Source organism: Lutzomyia longipalpis, chromosome 2 (assembly GCF_024334085.1).
Source record: "Lutzomyia longipalpis isolate SR_M1_2022 chromosome 2, ASM2433408v1".
In the NCBI taxonomy this organism is placed as follows: Eukaryota; Metazoa; Arthropoda; class Insecta; order Diptera; family Psychodidae; genus Lutzomyia; species Lutzomyia longipalpis.
The window spans coordinates 16651764-16667467 of NC_074708.1; the positions used below are offsets into that span (position 1 = coordinate 16651764).

Sequence of the window (15704 nt, forward strand, 5' to 3'; positions counted from 1 at the left end):
AATGGCGGACGAGGGAAATTGAGTGAAAAATGTTTATTTTTCTGTAAATATCGTTTAATTAATGGTATTTAATGCAATAAGTTACAAAAGAGTCTCGCCCTTAAATCTCCATGGTGCTCAAGTGCCACATGGGAGCAACTTTGGTTCGATATTTTGATTAGAATACACATTTTTCTTCCATTTTTTTGGTGACTTTCGACTTCGACACACATAACGACATGTCTCGCTCCGCTAAGCAATAAATATATAGTTAGTAACTTTCCTTAAATATAAAATTCCCTTATAATTACTACACGTTCCGTAATTCGGTAAATATATTTCATCAATAAATCGCGCGGATTTCCGCAAAAAACACAAAGAAAATATTGCTGGAAATACTTAAGAAACAACACAATTATTTATCAAATAGCAACTCGAATAAATAAATTTTCTTTAGCAAAGCACATAACTAGATCTCATTACTATAATAGCTTTTATCATTTTATCCTCACAAAAAAATACTTTTCATCATACTGAAATTTGCCAAAAATTAATTATTTCACAGAATTTTGTGAATTTTTTTTGGAAGAAAAAATATACAAAACTATTTTGCACATTTCCACATACATGTCGCATAAAATTCTAAACTCTCTCGTCATTCCTTGGGGGGTATATAAGTATGTAAATCTAACCTACATAATAAAAAAGTAAAGATTCCTATTAGAAAATGCATGTGAGAAACAATTTTTTTGTGAAAAAATAGTATATCATCATTTTAAAATCGTTCAGAATATCATTTTTTTCTCTACACTCCTAAAAAATGTACAATGGATCAAAAAGTTTTATTCAAAAAAGATTGTTCCCGTAATTTCTACGATTTCTACACCATTTTAAACTTTTCTTAATCATCTTTTTCATTCAAAATGTCTCCTGCATCTATAAAAGATTTAAATATATCGAAAAAAGTTGTACAAATATTGGAATGAAATTAAAAATGAAAAAAATCTTGAGATTTCTATTCCTTACACCTATATTCGGGTTTATATTTTTGAATTTTCTCTTTGGAATAATTTCTATGTATAATATAGTTTTTGTTTGATTTCTTTTTTCAAGTTTAAAATGGAAAGACTCACAATGTTTTTCATTTCGAAAAGACGTTTTTAACATTGAACTTTTGATGATTATTAGTTTTAGTTTATTTATTTTGATATACGAAGATTAAAAGAGTATTTCTGTTGCGAAAGTCTTAAGATCCACAAATTGTCTCTTTTCTTTTTGACTGGAGGTTAAATTTATCGAATTTATCTTAAATACACTGGCTGCCATTTTGTTTAACAACCAAATCATTGAATTCACAATCAAAAGAGATAAAATTGAGAAACAAAAACATAGAAAATATGGCCACCACGCGGCTGCCATGTTTATTCAAGCAGGTAATATGGCCACCACGCAGCCGCCATCTTTATTCAAGCGTAGTAAAATATTTAGAATTGAATTATATCGAGATTATCAAATTAACGAAGGAATAAAAGGAAAGCTATGCATAATAAAAAAAATTCTTTACCTCTTTATAAGAAAACATTCCCCCTTCAGGCCAAAAAGAAAAGAAAAGAGATACAACCTCGCGTGGATGTTTACATGTAGGTGGGCTTGAGCTTGTAGGCCCTCTTCCAGATCTCGCAGAGGCACACAGTGCTGTGGAACCTGTAGAAGATAGCCAGTGGCATGGAGACATGCGTAATGATCGTCCATGCCCACAGTCCGTAGAAATTGAGCTGAATCGGATGACTCTCCGCTCGGGATTTTTCCAGAGTGCTAATGGCCCACATGGCCAGATTTGCCACCAGCAGGAATGTCACAATTTCCCGCCCAGGTTTCTTGCGAATGTGTTCAGGTGTGGCGGCATTCCGACGACCCGCATCGAGGATGAACATCGTCTGACAGGCTGTCTGAACGATTGATGCCAGAGCATTAATGAGCACCAAGATGGTGTCTTGGCGCATTGTAAAATGCCCTCCGATGACGGTGAATGTGCTGTAGAGGAAGAGACCCGATTGGGCACCAACGAGGAGGATGTCATCCAGCTGGAAACTCCTCTCGTAGTCATACTGCAAATGCCGCACCTGAATCATCCCAATGAGGGTAGCTATCGTTGCTGTGGCATACAGGGTAAGCTCACAGACGGTAACTTCAGTCACAGCCAGACTCACAAATTCCGGGCGAGAGATGAGCACGAAGAAGAGAATGAGGGAAATGATGGTGAGAACGAGGATGAGAATACCAACGAAGAGTCCTTTGTGCGCTCGGGCGCAGTCCACGGAATAATGATGCGGGGAACGTTTGAAGGTGGATAAATCGCGCTTTATGGGTGGCTCCTGAGGTGGATTGCTCACATTGCGCCACATCACGTAGAGAATGGCTGCACAGATGAGGGAGTACTCAATGGTACATGGGAAGAGGAAGGGTGATGCATCCTGCACGAGGGTTCCAATGATATTTGTACGACGACACTCAAAGATATGATGGGGACCCTTCAGACCACGAGGAACACGCAAATGAACAGAAGAATCCGGTGGATGAATCGTCTTGTGCCCTGGAAGGAAAATTCTCTTTAATTCTCTCTTTAAAGAGTCAGTTTAAATCCCAAAAGCTCAAAAGGCTTGAAAGAAAAATAAATAAAGCTCAATTCTATTGAATGGGAGGAATTTTGTGGTATAGTGCGGGGCTTTAGAAGTCAAATGGAATTAAGTGGTATGAATAAGCCTTTCACAGATTGCACCCAGATAGAGGGAAAATAGAGCACAACAAACTCACCCAATCGATGAGAAATCTTCAGCGTCCTATTTTCCGGATCGTAGAACGTGAGAATCTCATGTTTCGTCTCCTGCGAAAGCATAAAAGAGAAGGAGAAAAAAAGAAACCATTTATTGACTCCACATATCAATTTCACACAATTTCTCTTATTGCACAGCCCACCCACCCCCCGTCCAAACCCACCTGAATCAGGACATTCAGCCACACGGATAAATTTGTCCCTATCATGTGCATGAGCCCGAAGCGCGCCAGAATTTTGTGGCGATAGACTTTAATTTGCTGCAAAAGAGAACAGGAAAATGAGATAGAAAAAAGGAAGGATATGGTTCAGTTGCCCCTTTTACAGGACACACAACTTGGGCATTACTTCCGCACCACTTGACCAAGAGAAGTGAATTAATATTGGGAGAGGAGGCACACACACACGTACCTCATTATTCAGGAAGATAAAGTACATTTGAATGAAAATGAATGCCATCCTTGTGGCTGGAGTGAGCGCCAGAAGGACATTGTGGCACTTTGTGTCTCGCTCCAGCTCAAAGTACTGCCCAAATTCCAATCCAGAGTAAATCATGCTTCCAATTCCAAAAGCTACAAAAAAAAGGAAAATTCAAAAAGTTTTTTCTCACTTCAAATTGGACTCTTCAAATTTTCTACCTAACTTCTTCATCAAATTTAGCGTCTGATTTCTTTTCTCCGAAACTTTGTGTCACTTGCAAGAAAACTTTTTGCTAAGAAAGTTCCCCTCAAAAGGAAAAGTACTTCACAAGCAATCTCAAGGATTTGCAGAAGAATTTCAAAGAACTTCAAAGAAAGCTTTTATGCTATTTTCCTAAAAGTCCACAAAGCTTCTCAGCTTTCTCTCTTTAAATCAATGCTAAATCAATTTTTTGCTTTGATCAATTTAAAAGAGTGTAAAAAGAGCCGCATTTAATTTAATCTTCCTCGCTTAATTGAAAAACTTGATTATTGAACATGGTATGAGAATTAAATTTTGCAAGAGAAATTTCATTAAAATTCCCAGCAAATTGAAACGAAAGTGCAGACACACGCATTGTATTCTAGGAACTTGCGTGGTTATAGTATAAATATTGATTACGGACGAGGAGGATGCAGTTGTAAAATAAAATTAATAAAATGAGTAATTACATCATTTTTAGGGGAGACTGGGTACGGGTTAAGGTGTTTGGTTGTCTCTGAAAGTTCAGACAGTTTAGTTTATTTTTAAACTTTAGAAAATTCGTTTAGGCTAAAAATTATATGAAAATTTTTAAAAATTGCATTTTTAAATATTAGACAATAATTGCCAAACGTTAGAAAAGGGAAATTAATTGTAAACGTTAGGAAATTAATATCAAATATAATCGTTAGAAAATGAATGTCAAATATTGGAATAGATATGTACGCCAAACGTTAAAAAGAAAAAATGACAGTCGTTAGAAAAGAAAGTCAATGGTAGAAAAAGAAGTCAAATGTTGATATGTAATAAACGTCAATTGATAGAAAAAATGTCAGAGGTTAGTAAAAAAACCTCAAATGGTAAGAAAATGTCAGTCGTTAAAAAAGGAACGTCAAACTTTGAAAAAGAAACATCAAACGTTAGAAATAAATAAACAAAATGTCAGGAGCTCTAAATTTGAACAAATCGGAGCTAATATAATTAAATTAAGCTTTATTAAAAGCTCAAAATTGTAGCGACCGACTCACTATCCAGCGAATATTAACCTGCTCATAGAGTGAGTACCCTTAGATTGGCGGTAACTGTAACGGCTGCCCACCCTTGGCAACGGCTTCTGCCTCCAGGTTACAACCCTCAAATAGGCGAGAGAATATAAGAATCCACAAAAAAATATAGGAGAGCACTGAGAGAGTAATTAGATGGGAGATTAGCAAAGAGTGCTGATGAGTGTACAGAGAGTTAGACCGAGCTCAGCCTTGTGCGTGTATGGCTGTGCGAGCGAAGTGCTCTGTAGTTTAGATCGAGGACGAGGGGGAGGTTACTGGAGGAGTTGACCAAAGCCCCCTGCGGCGCCCCCCTATTCAGGGCGCCACAAAATATTGTACTTTCAAAAGAAATAGAACAAATTTATCTGAAAATAAGTTGTAGGGCGGAATATTTTCTTAAAGAATGACCTAAAAACATTCTCTCTATCTCATTGGGGAATACGAAATTGTCAGCTTTTACATTAGTACTCAGAGTTTTAACTCTGAATAATTTTTTTACCTCGTTCTCCCATAAGTGATGTACCCTATAAAAGCTCTTAAATTAAATTTAGGAAAAAAGACCAATTTCACCCCATCTTCCCTTAAAAATTTTAATCAATAGAAATCTCTAAAGACAAATTATTTTATTTGTTCATTAAAATTTAAATAATTTTTTTTAAATCATGTTCTAGCTAAAAATAATAAAGCATAAAATTGATTCATTAAAAAACCATGCCTCAGAGATTTGTTTGATTTTTCTTTATCCATTTACACAGAATATTAGAATAGGTCCCCTAATTGAGTACTACACACCTGCAAAATGAAATATTTTTACAGAAAAAAAAGGCAACTCACCCACAGCTCCCATTCTCAAATAGAAACTCCCGTAGTGCTGCTGCCCAGATCCACTCACAGGTAAGAGGGATGGTCGACGTGGTGGCGGTGAAATGGCAATATTTAAATGCCGGTTATTCCCTGAACTTCCAGTTTCGCTCTCACGGTCGGATTCATTGCCACTGTTTGAGCTGCACGACGATGTCCTCCTCGGTGGGGCTTTTGTCTGCTTAACACCTGCCAAAGAGACAAAGTTTGTGAGACAGAAATCCCTCATTGCAAGTGGAGGCAAAGTGGAGAGTCCTTACTTGTTGTATAGGGTGGCTTTGGGCGTCCCCAGAGGAGGGTAGCGTACATAAAGAGTAGGAATACCATGCTACCGATGTAGAGATAGAGATAGAAGCTCTGTGGAAGAGGGCACACACATAGTCTTAATTACATTTTAATCCAGGAAGCAATGAGGGATGGGGGAGGTAAATAACATCCCAAATTCTCACCTCGTAAAATGACGGTGGAATGTACGTGGAAATGACCTAAAATTTTAAAAGGGGTAAAAAATCACATTTTAATTGAAGGGGTTGAAATTGAAATTCTTTTTTTTTTTTTTGCACTAAACGAGAGTAATTGGCGGAAGTGTGGAAATTTATAGCAATTTGCGGACATTTTATGACCTTTTTTCAGGCTATTTTGCTGTGATTTTCACTAAAGGTCTCTCTTGAAATGTTCCCCCAGAAGATTGTGGGAGAAAACGAACATCAAGAGACACTCGAATTAATCCACAAAAGCTCCCTGAAATAGAATCTCCACCAGACACTTTGAGCATCCAATTTGGCATTGAATGGAGGACAAGAGGAGAAGATAAATCCCACAACAATATGTTCACAGAAGTTGAGTGAATCTTTGAGCGCTCAACTCTCTGCCAAAGAGTAAAGTCAAAAGTTCCGCCACTTCCGCCTTATTGCTCTCGCTAAATAGGAATTCATACTACCTCAGACAGCGGAAATGCCACCCCCATAATCACGATCAATTTTCCATAAAGTGCCGAGAGAGTTGTTGTAAATGCATCGATTCTGTGTGAGGGGAAGAAAATTGCATAAATTTGACAAATTTTGCAATTTAACGCCGAATTTGTTGCTAAATTTATAATTGAATAAGTTTCTTATATAGAACACTTTCCCATGTAAAGTGTCGACATTTTGATTAATAGCATGAATGTGAAATTTATGCCTTAATACAGAGTTTTCAAGTTTGAAAATTTGCTTAGGTATTTTAGGAACAAATAAGAAGAACAATTTATTTGAGATTAATGAGAAAAGTCCAGAAGCGTCCTTTTGTGCTATCAGTCTAATTTAATTGAGAAATAGCTAAAAGGAGATCTCCTAATATTGAATTTGTGTTCTTCGAAGCATTTAGAAGCTTTTATTCTCTATTTTTTTTGTTGCAATAATTCGTTACAAACTAATCTTTCTTTTCATTTTTCTTTTTAAATGGTGAGAGAGGTTTTTTTTTTTTGAAAACTTTAGTATAAGAAAAATCTTCTTGATTTTTAAATACTATATTTTTGTTGAGAAAATAATTAAAAAGTAAGACCAAATCAATACAATTCTTTTTTTTTAATAAAATATTTTCAAAGGATTTCATCTTAAAGATGATTTTCCTACACAATCTTTTGATTATTTTAATTTAATTTGATTAAAGAATAAATTGTACCTATAATTAATTAAAACCCTCTAATATCTAATATCTCTAATATCTGTAGAAATTTTCATAATTTCCAACTTTTCTCTGCTCACAGATTTTTGAGAAAAAAAATTGTAGCTTTTTCTGTAGCTTTTACACAGCCTCATGTAAAATTGCAAATCCAGAGAAAGAACAGAAAATTTCAAAATTGCTGCGCACAGTTAGTATATGTTAAATAGACAAAATGGTTTTTTAAATGAATATTAATTGTTACTTACGCTTTAACTTCCCTGTGCGGTGGCGATGAGTATCTCATCATTGAGCTCTCCGGGAGTCGCGAAAGCTTCCGGGTTTGCGTGAGGATGGGATGAAGGTGCTGATGGTGGGTGTGGTGGTGGTAGAGGAGTGCCAAGTGCTGGGTTGTGCCGCTGGTGGAGCACGTGGGTGTCGAGAGGGCCATTTGATTGGGTGTGGAGGACCTCGTCTCCACGATGCATGTCTCGGACTCATGGGAGATCAGGGGCTCCACGGACGCAGTGCCGGCACGCGTGGTCGATGGTGGACTCTGTGCCCGGGAAGCACGCTGGGGACTCTCGTCGATCTTCACGTGATAGTGAATAGGTGGGGGAGATTTTGGTGTCTGCAGAGGTGGAGATTTAGCTGGAGATGTGTGATGACTCAATGTTTCCGGTGAGATGATCGTATTGTTTGCGGAAGATGGGGACGCGGCCAATTGTTCGCTACCAACATCGTTGCTTGAGCTAAAAAAAATTCAAAGGAATTTTTAGGATAATTTTTAAATATTTTAGAAGGAATTTTAACAAAATTCTGTAAAAAAATACGAATTGAATTTTTTTTTAGTAAAATTAGTAAAAGAAAATAATTATTTTGCATGGAAAATCTGTGATGAAAAAGCTCAAACAATTTAACGTTTAAAGAAGGAAAAAATCTTTCAAAAAGAATCTACAATTTAAAAAATCCCAAACTATTGACACACAGTGATTTATTGTCCCCCTAAATGCCCATTTGAGCTCATAAAAATCCAATGGAATAATTGTGAGCGGAAGAGTGGCTAGGAGTTCTAATTGGATACACTCCAACATTCCAGCTATACATGTTCAATTAAAATCCCCCAAATCCCAAAGTAAATTATATTATTTAATTTTTGCACATTTAAGCGATAAATTCGCCTGTGGAGGAAGATAAGAAGAGGACCACCTGCCATCACCACTGGGGACACTCGCCATAATTCACGCGGTTCTTACACACTTGGCAAGGCAGACACACTGTCTCTGCGCTGGACACTCATCACAGTGAGACTGATCTCACTCCCCCAGATCATCTGATCTGCGACCACTCGTCAGAACGCGCACACATGTGCATTGTGTGGCTGATGAAGGTCATTTTCCTGATTGAAATCTTCCTCTGCGACACATTCACTCCAGTCGACAACTTCTCACCCACATACATCGCTCGCAATTCGCCAAACGCGCCAAAAAAAAAAGCAGAAAGATACCTTCCCCATGAGGAGATTTGTGACCAACCCACCTTCTCAGCTCTTTACTACACCACATTCTTATCGTATAAAATTCTCATGAGGAACTTCCCGAATTCCTCCAATGAGGATATTGCGCAAACGGGATGCGGAGGAAAAGAAGCACAAAAGAATGCGAGACATGGGTTTAAGTGAAGTGGCAAGCATGCACAGGAGAGAAAGTGAATATTCATGAGTCCCAAGAGGGTGTGGAACTATTTTTCCAAGCTTCTCCTGTGGTCGGGAGACTCAAGAAAGTGTCTGCGATTTATCGACAGGATTACCTTTCTCACAAAACTCTATCTTCTGTGGGGTTTCATACCCTTTTGAGTCCGAACATTGAGGGAATTTCATTTTGAATTTTTCTAAGGAGTTTTATTCCAATTTTACAATTTTTTAAAAGCTTTCGACATTGCTAGAGACTGTTTATCAGTTAGGGGGGTAGTTAAAATTTAGTTATGGAAGTTTTGGATGAAAACAAATGACTTAAGCATTAAAGATTATAAAGAATAAGAAATTACTCAACCATTATCAGTTGTTGCAGTCGAATAATCAGTTCTTTTGACAAAATTTATGTAATTGTAACGTTTCACGTTTATTTTCTAACGTATCTTATAGCAGTGATTCTTTTTTCAAAAGATAACCATTTTTGTCCACTACCACAGATTAAAAAAATGAGAAGTTGTCAGATTGGATACATTTTCTAACGTTTGACGTTATTTCTTTTCTAATATTCAGGGCTTATTTTCAGATATTTAACATTCTTCCGAATGTTGCATGTTTATTTTACAGACATTCGAAGTTTACTTTCTAACGTTTCAAGTAAATTTTTAGTATGTAAATGTAAACGTTTTTGTATCGTTTGGCGGTCTTTATTTGATGGTTAACGTTCTTTTTCTAACGGTTGATGTTTCTTTTCAAGGTAAAAAATATTAATTTTTAATTTGTCGTTCAATTTTCATGAAAAAAAATCTTTTTATCCTCTAAATTGTAACTTTTTTTTGTTAAAAATAACATGGAAGGAATGTACTCAAAATTTAATGTTAAAATCGTTCACATGTGTTAAAGATATTGTAAATCAAACAATAGGAGGGCTTAATTACGTGATATAACAATTAATATTTGTGTTAAAATAAAAAGAAGAAAAAAGGGAAGACATAGCTAATAAAGTCTGTCAACTGATTTCAAGGTATAATTTATTCAAAAGATGAAAATAAAATGTGTTAGACACGCACGGGATGCAAGGGTATGTAACCCTTAAAGGAAAATGGAATAAATTCAGGTAGAGTCGCCATGGGAAAGAAGCCTTTTTGGTGAAAAAGAGTTTATTGTCCTCTAAAAGTTATGTGAGAATGCTGAAAAATTTATAAAAGCAATCTCGTAAAATTTCTTAAATTTAAAGGAAATAAATTTAAAAGTTTTTTTTTTGCTAAAACTTATTCGTTTCCCTGTGCCATAATAACTCATTTTTATGATAATTTAAACGAATTAATGCGATTAAATAAACCACAAAAGAGTTTTTTTATACTGGAAAATTTTTCTTATTACAAAAATTCATGAGATTCCGCAACATCACCCCCAAAAAGGACTCCCTTTGGGCACCCAAATCATCCGAATACCTCCACTTGGATGAAGAAAATGCGACGTTGTGGGACAAATCAAAGGGAAACCTATACCCTTGAAGTGTCGAGAGTTTTAAAGAAATCCCAGCAAAGCGAAAAAACGTCTCAAAATGTGCGGCAATTTTAGGAGGAAGGAAACTCCTTCGAATCCCACCCTCTTCAGCATTTTTTTTTTTGCTTCACGTCTGTTGGAGTAAATTTCTTCGATACTCCTTCGTCAGAAGGAGGGTGACAGAATTCCATGCAGCCAGAAATAGATGATTGATCTCTTGAAAAGGGACTGTTATGTGCTGAGGGGTATATTTAGGGGATAGGGAGGGATGTATGCCTGTGAATTGAGGGAGAAAAAGTCACTCACCTTTCATCGATATCTGTGGGCGGTGGCGGTGGGGTTGGTGGTGGCGGTGGGAGGGAGGTGGGTGAAGGTGTATGCGATTCAATATCATCCACAACAGGCTCATCCATATCTGGCTCCTCTGAAGTGGCCTTTTCATCATCAGGTTGTTCCTCTTCAGCATCACCGATAACTTCTTCATCTTGCAAAATTTCTGGCTCAGAAATGTGGCTCAGTACTTCTTCTAGGACTTCCCCTTCTTCTTCAATCTCCAGCACTGGTAGTAGTGGTGGTTCAATTTCTTCAGCAGGCGCAACATCCAGTCCTTCATCAACTTCCTCATCATCATCTTCATCCTCCTGCTCAACATCTTCCTCTTCCACTTCTTCTTGCTCCTCATCCTCAATAACAATTCCCACATCATCCCCAACATCACTGACTGCCTCATCCTCTTCCAGGATAGCCGGAGGAGCCACAATCTCACCCAGCATGAGCACCTCACCCACTGGGGCTTCCTCAAGGGGTGGTGGAGATGGTGCCTGGGTTGTTATCTGAGGGGGTGGTGGTGGTGGCTCAACAATTGTAGTCACCTCCTCAATATCCGAATCAATTCCTTGGGCAAAGTCCATGTAGAAGGACTCTCGCGAATCCGAAGATCCACGACGGAGCTTCAGTGATAAATCCGGTGAGCTATCCATTTTTCTATCTTATCTTGCACACTTCTATTTTCCCTTCACGCACTCTCCACTGATTTTATCTGGCACCCTTCCATGTCCTTCTCAAAATCACCTTCACTTCACAAACTTCCCTCTCGCAGGATTTTTATTTTTAAATATAAAAGCTAATGGTTCGCTAAATATTGAAGGAAAAATGAATAAATTAATGATTTGCAAGGTCGAACTTTAAATTGATATAACCACCCCCTAGTTTCATCCCTTCAGGAGGATCAAGCCTGGAAAGAAATTTATTCTTTGCAGATTTTCATTTTTTTTAATAAATTTCTTTCTGTTAAAAAAATCAAAAGATCAATTTTATGCTTTTATGTAATATTTTTATGAGTTTAAAATAATTTATTTTATAGATTTTATCTCAATTTTATCATAAAATTTAATACAGAATTATTCAAGGCATAATATAAATCAATTTTGCAATATTTCCTCTTTTTCGAACAATACGAACAAATTGATGAATTATTTTAATTAAAAAAAATTGAGAGGCATAAAAAAAATAATTAATTTATGTTCAATATTTTTCATTATTAAATCATGTTCATCCTGAATAACTTTTCCGACTTTTCCTCATTAAATGAGAATTTTCTATGCAAATATGCATGCGCGAATTATTATACTCCACTAATCTAAAGCGACTAGAACGACTGAAATCCCACCCCTATGTCACGTTTTCCCTGCATTGAAACACTCAGAAGTGAGAGGAATAAATTCTCCTGGATCAGCGTGGAGGAGATCAATAAATTCCTGGATATTTTATCAGCAGCAAACCCTCATATTCCGAGGGGACTCTCACACCCCTCACAGTTTCACTTTCACCCGCATTTTATGACACGTAGTAAAATCTTGGGGGAAACCTCACCCCTCCTCACAGCATTTATATACCCTTTGTTCTGCAATGTTCCCAAGGGCCAGGAAGAACTACCTTTAGCAGGATAAATTCCCAAAAAAAAAGAAAATTCTCATTGGCCACAAGGGCCTCCTTGTCTGGAGGTTTCTCACACAATCTTCCAAGGAAGTGTGTGTCCATAAATCATCTACAAAGATCTATTTTTGGATATTTAGTCTCATTTGAGCAAAAAATCCTCATCTTGAGCGTCAAAACAGGGCCCAAAGATGACGGAATGTGGGAAATATTGCATGAACTTGCACTACTCGCTATTTCCTCCAAATTTCCTCCAATAAATCCATAATTTATTGCATTTTTTGCACATCTCCCACACACTTAATTTTTGTTAACCCTTCAACAAACCCAATGGGCAATGGAAGACCCCAAAAGGACCCCAGAATGGGAGGTGAAAACAAATTGGCAAACCAAGGGGGTGGTTTTGGGCGCGGTGAATATATGTGTTTCCCACTCACACCCCCCATAAGGTGGTATGCGCGGGAGAGGGAGGACAAATGCACCCAAAGGAAAACTCCCGCCAGAGTACAAAAACAACAAAAACACTTTTTGGCACATTTACCTACGTTAGAAGGAGAGAGATGGGTATATTGCGGGGGAGAATAAATGCACGTCCACTGTCTTTCGCGTTCCGACACTAACTGAATGAGGGGTAAAATCTCTCAAACGAACCTCATCCGTGCTGTGTGTTGAATTCATTTCGTGCTGGAGCGTCCTCACGAGACCTGCGCTGAATACGTTTATTTGGTTGCTACTCTGGTCAATTCGGGAATATCTTTCATGTTTCAGATGTTACAAGGGTAGTTAGTTTAGGTTGCTGGAGGTACTACAGTTGAGGCAACCATAAGAAAGTTCAGAATTCTCTCAATTTTTGGAACTTTCTGTGAAAATAAAGTTATGAAATTTAATTTTTAGCGTGAGAATCATCGTTTTTGTACTAGGTGGCGCATAAGTTAATAAGTTTTTTAAAAAAATTGTAGCGTTTAGCCTACAAAAAATATCATCCATTCCGAAATAAATAATATTTTTTGTTTTTTCGTTTTGAATTATAATTTTTTTAAGGCATGACTTGGAAAATGTTCTCGACAAATGGAGAAGGCTAAGGGCTGAAGAAAAGGAGCTGTTTACAGATATTCTGAAAATCTTGAAATTTATATTGACCTGCCCAGCACTCACCGCCACAGCAGAACGGACTTTCTCGTTGCTACGTAGGCTAAAGAACAACCTACGTAACACATGCGGCCAAGATCGGCTAAACAACTTGGCCATCTTGGTCGCATATCCACATGAAGTGGAGGTGGTGGAGCTGGACGAAATTTGTAAAGAATTTTGTAAAAAAAAAGTTACAGAATTATAACTTTTGGAAATTATTTTTTTTGTTTTTTTTTTATAAATACTGGTTGATAACGTACCTGGATGTGAGGTAAATTCGTGGTCAGTAGGAAGCAGAAGTCGTCACAATGGATGCGATCGTACCTGGATGTGGCAGGTGAGGTAAATTCGTGGTCAAAGGCTACAATTTATCATAATATTTCATCAATAATTTTCAACAACTCAGTCATACAACTGTCCATGAAAATTAGAATTAGAGGGTTCACGTTTCATACTTATATATAATAAAAATAGAGGGGGGGAGGGCAAAATGTTTGTCTCCCCCCAAGCTCGAAAACGTTCCGACGCCCCTGCGCATAGCCAAAATAAGCAAATTCTTTTGGTTGAATAAGCTTTTACTAATTTCTTGGCTTTTTTTTCCATTTATAGCAAAAAAAAACTTAAATGGACTTTTGATAATATTTACAATGATTTTTTTTAAAGGTTAAGAATCATAATAACTTGTAACATAGCTCTGGAGTCGATCACAGACCCCTCATGGCAATGCGAAGGTTAAAAGTTGCAAGTCTGTAATAAATAAAAATGAAAATAATAATTTTATTTTACTTAAGGATAGAAGAACTAATATAAATAAATAAATATCACAACTTTTTGACTAAAAAAACAGTATTACTAATTTAAAAAAAAAACTTAAGACCCCAAGTAAAATACATAAATTACGCGATGTTTTATTACACGGCTTTTTTCTTACAAAACATCCAAGGTGACGCTCGACAGGTTTGACAGCTGACTTGTGTTTTGATAAAATTTACGTCGTAAACACCCCAAAAATCCCCAAAATTTGCCCAGATCGCTTTGATTCTCGTGCTCCTGTTAACTTCCTCGGGACTCCAGAGAGATTCCCGAAGTAGCTGTGGCAAGTGGGAGTGGATGCTTTGACCACAAGTAGACAATAAGCAGTGTGTCTTTGTTTCGCTGGGAATCACCAGGAAGTGAGTCAACAATTTCATGTTTTTCTCTTTTTGTGGTGGACAAATCTCCATCTGGGGCTGTTTTCCAGGTTAGACGGACAGCCATGCCGATCCTGTACAGTGTAATAGCACGCGGGAGTACTGTGCTGGCAAAGTATGCAGAGTGTGTTGGGAACTTTGCCGAAGTCACGGAGCAGATTTTCACGAAAATCCCTCCGGAGAACAACAAGCTGACCTACTCACACGGAGCCTACCTCATTCACTACATCTGCGAGGATAGGATCACCTACATGTGCATCACAGATGGGGATTTTGAGCGCAGCAGGGCGTTCATGTTTCTGGGGGAGATCAAGAAGAGATTCATCTCAACGTACGGACTCACAGCTGCCACGGCAATTGCATACGCCATGAATACGGAATTCTCACATATCCTGGCCACGGAGATGCGGAAGTTCAGCGATGCCGTTGAGTATGATTCCCTATCGCGTGTCCATGGGCAAATTGATGAGCTGAAGGACATCATGGTGAAGAATATTGAGAATGTAACAGCCCGCGGGGAGCGCCTTGAACTACTCGTCAACAAGACGGAGAATCTGCGGAATACTTCCGTCAGCTTCAGACACACATCCCGGAATCTCGCGCGTGAGATGTTCTGGAAGAATATTCGTATGTACGTGATCTTGGGGGCCATCATTGGCTTTATCATCTATGTGATCGTGAGTATGGCTTGCGGTGGGCTCGCCTGGCAATCCTGCATCCGGAAGCAGTAAATTCCACAACCCTTAGAAGGCTTTCTCCTAGGAATCCCCCCCCAAAACCTAGGCTTAAGTATTACAGTCCCCTTGTCCACTTCATTCTATGTCAATCTTATCTTTTACAAATGTTTTTTTTTTATCAAAATCTTTTTATATCAATATTGTTTGTTTGTGTGTTAAAATTCCTGGAAATCCTCCCTCTCACTCTGCACACCTTTTTTATTATTTTTTATTCTTCAATCGGCGGTGCGTATAAATCGAAAAAAATTAAAAGAAAATATAATTATATGTTATTTAGATGCAAAATGTATAAGTCAATAAAATAATCATAATTTTAATAAAATATCAAGCGTTTTATTAGTCAGGTATTGGTTAACGTCACATCGGATGTACTCTTCTCACCCATTAAAAATAATGAGCGCTACATAGGGAGGCAACTCCCCCAGTAACCTCAACACTCAGTCTCACAATTAACACTTAGAGGATCGAGGTTTCTAACCTCAAAACTTTGAC

At 37.5% G+C, this 15704-nt stretch overlaps 2 protein-coding genes across 3 annotated transcripts; one reads left to right on the top strand and one right to left on the bottom strand.

The window, feature by feature from the left end:
- Positions 1–32: 32 nt before the first annotated feature.
- On the bottom strand, positions 33–13992 carry LOC129790992 (proton channel OtopLc). Of its 2 annotated transcripts, none has more exons than XM_055828854.1 (12): positions 13546–13992; positions 12696–13014; positions 10526–11353; positions 7290–7772; positions 6320–6401; positions 5829–5864; positions 5640–5736; positions 5353–5568; positions 3224–3384; positions 2977–3072; positions 2794–2863; positions 33–2572 (listed from the first exon to the last, which is right to left on the bottom strand). In XM_055828854.1, the coding sequence occupies exons 3-12, from the start codon at positions 11197–11199 to the stop codon at positions 1614–1616; spliced, it is 2874 nt and encodes a 957-aa protein (XP_055684829.1). In that variant the 5' UTR covers positions 11200–11353; positions 12696–13014; positions 13546–13992; the 3' UTR covers positions 33–1613. The 2 variants fall into 2 exon arrangements, with proteins under 2 accessions (XP_055684829.1, XP_055684828.1); XM_055828853.1 differs by having other exon boundaries at positions 12700–13014; positions 13546–13982.
- Positions 13993–14237: 245 nt separating this feature from the next.
- On the top strand, positions 14238–15534 carry LOC129790993 (vesicle-associated membrane protein 7). Its single transcript, XM_055828855.1, has 2 exons — positions 14238–14457; positions 14526–15534. The coding sequence occupies exon 2, from the start codon at positions 14541–14543 to the stop codon at positions 15204–15206; it is 666 nt and encodes a 221-aa protein (XP_055684830.1). The 5' UTR covers positions 14238–14457; positions 14526–14540; the 3' UTR covers positions 15207–15534.
- The last annotated feature ends 170 nt before the right edge of the window (positions 15535–15704 follow it).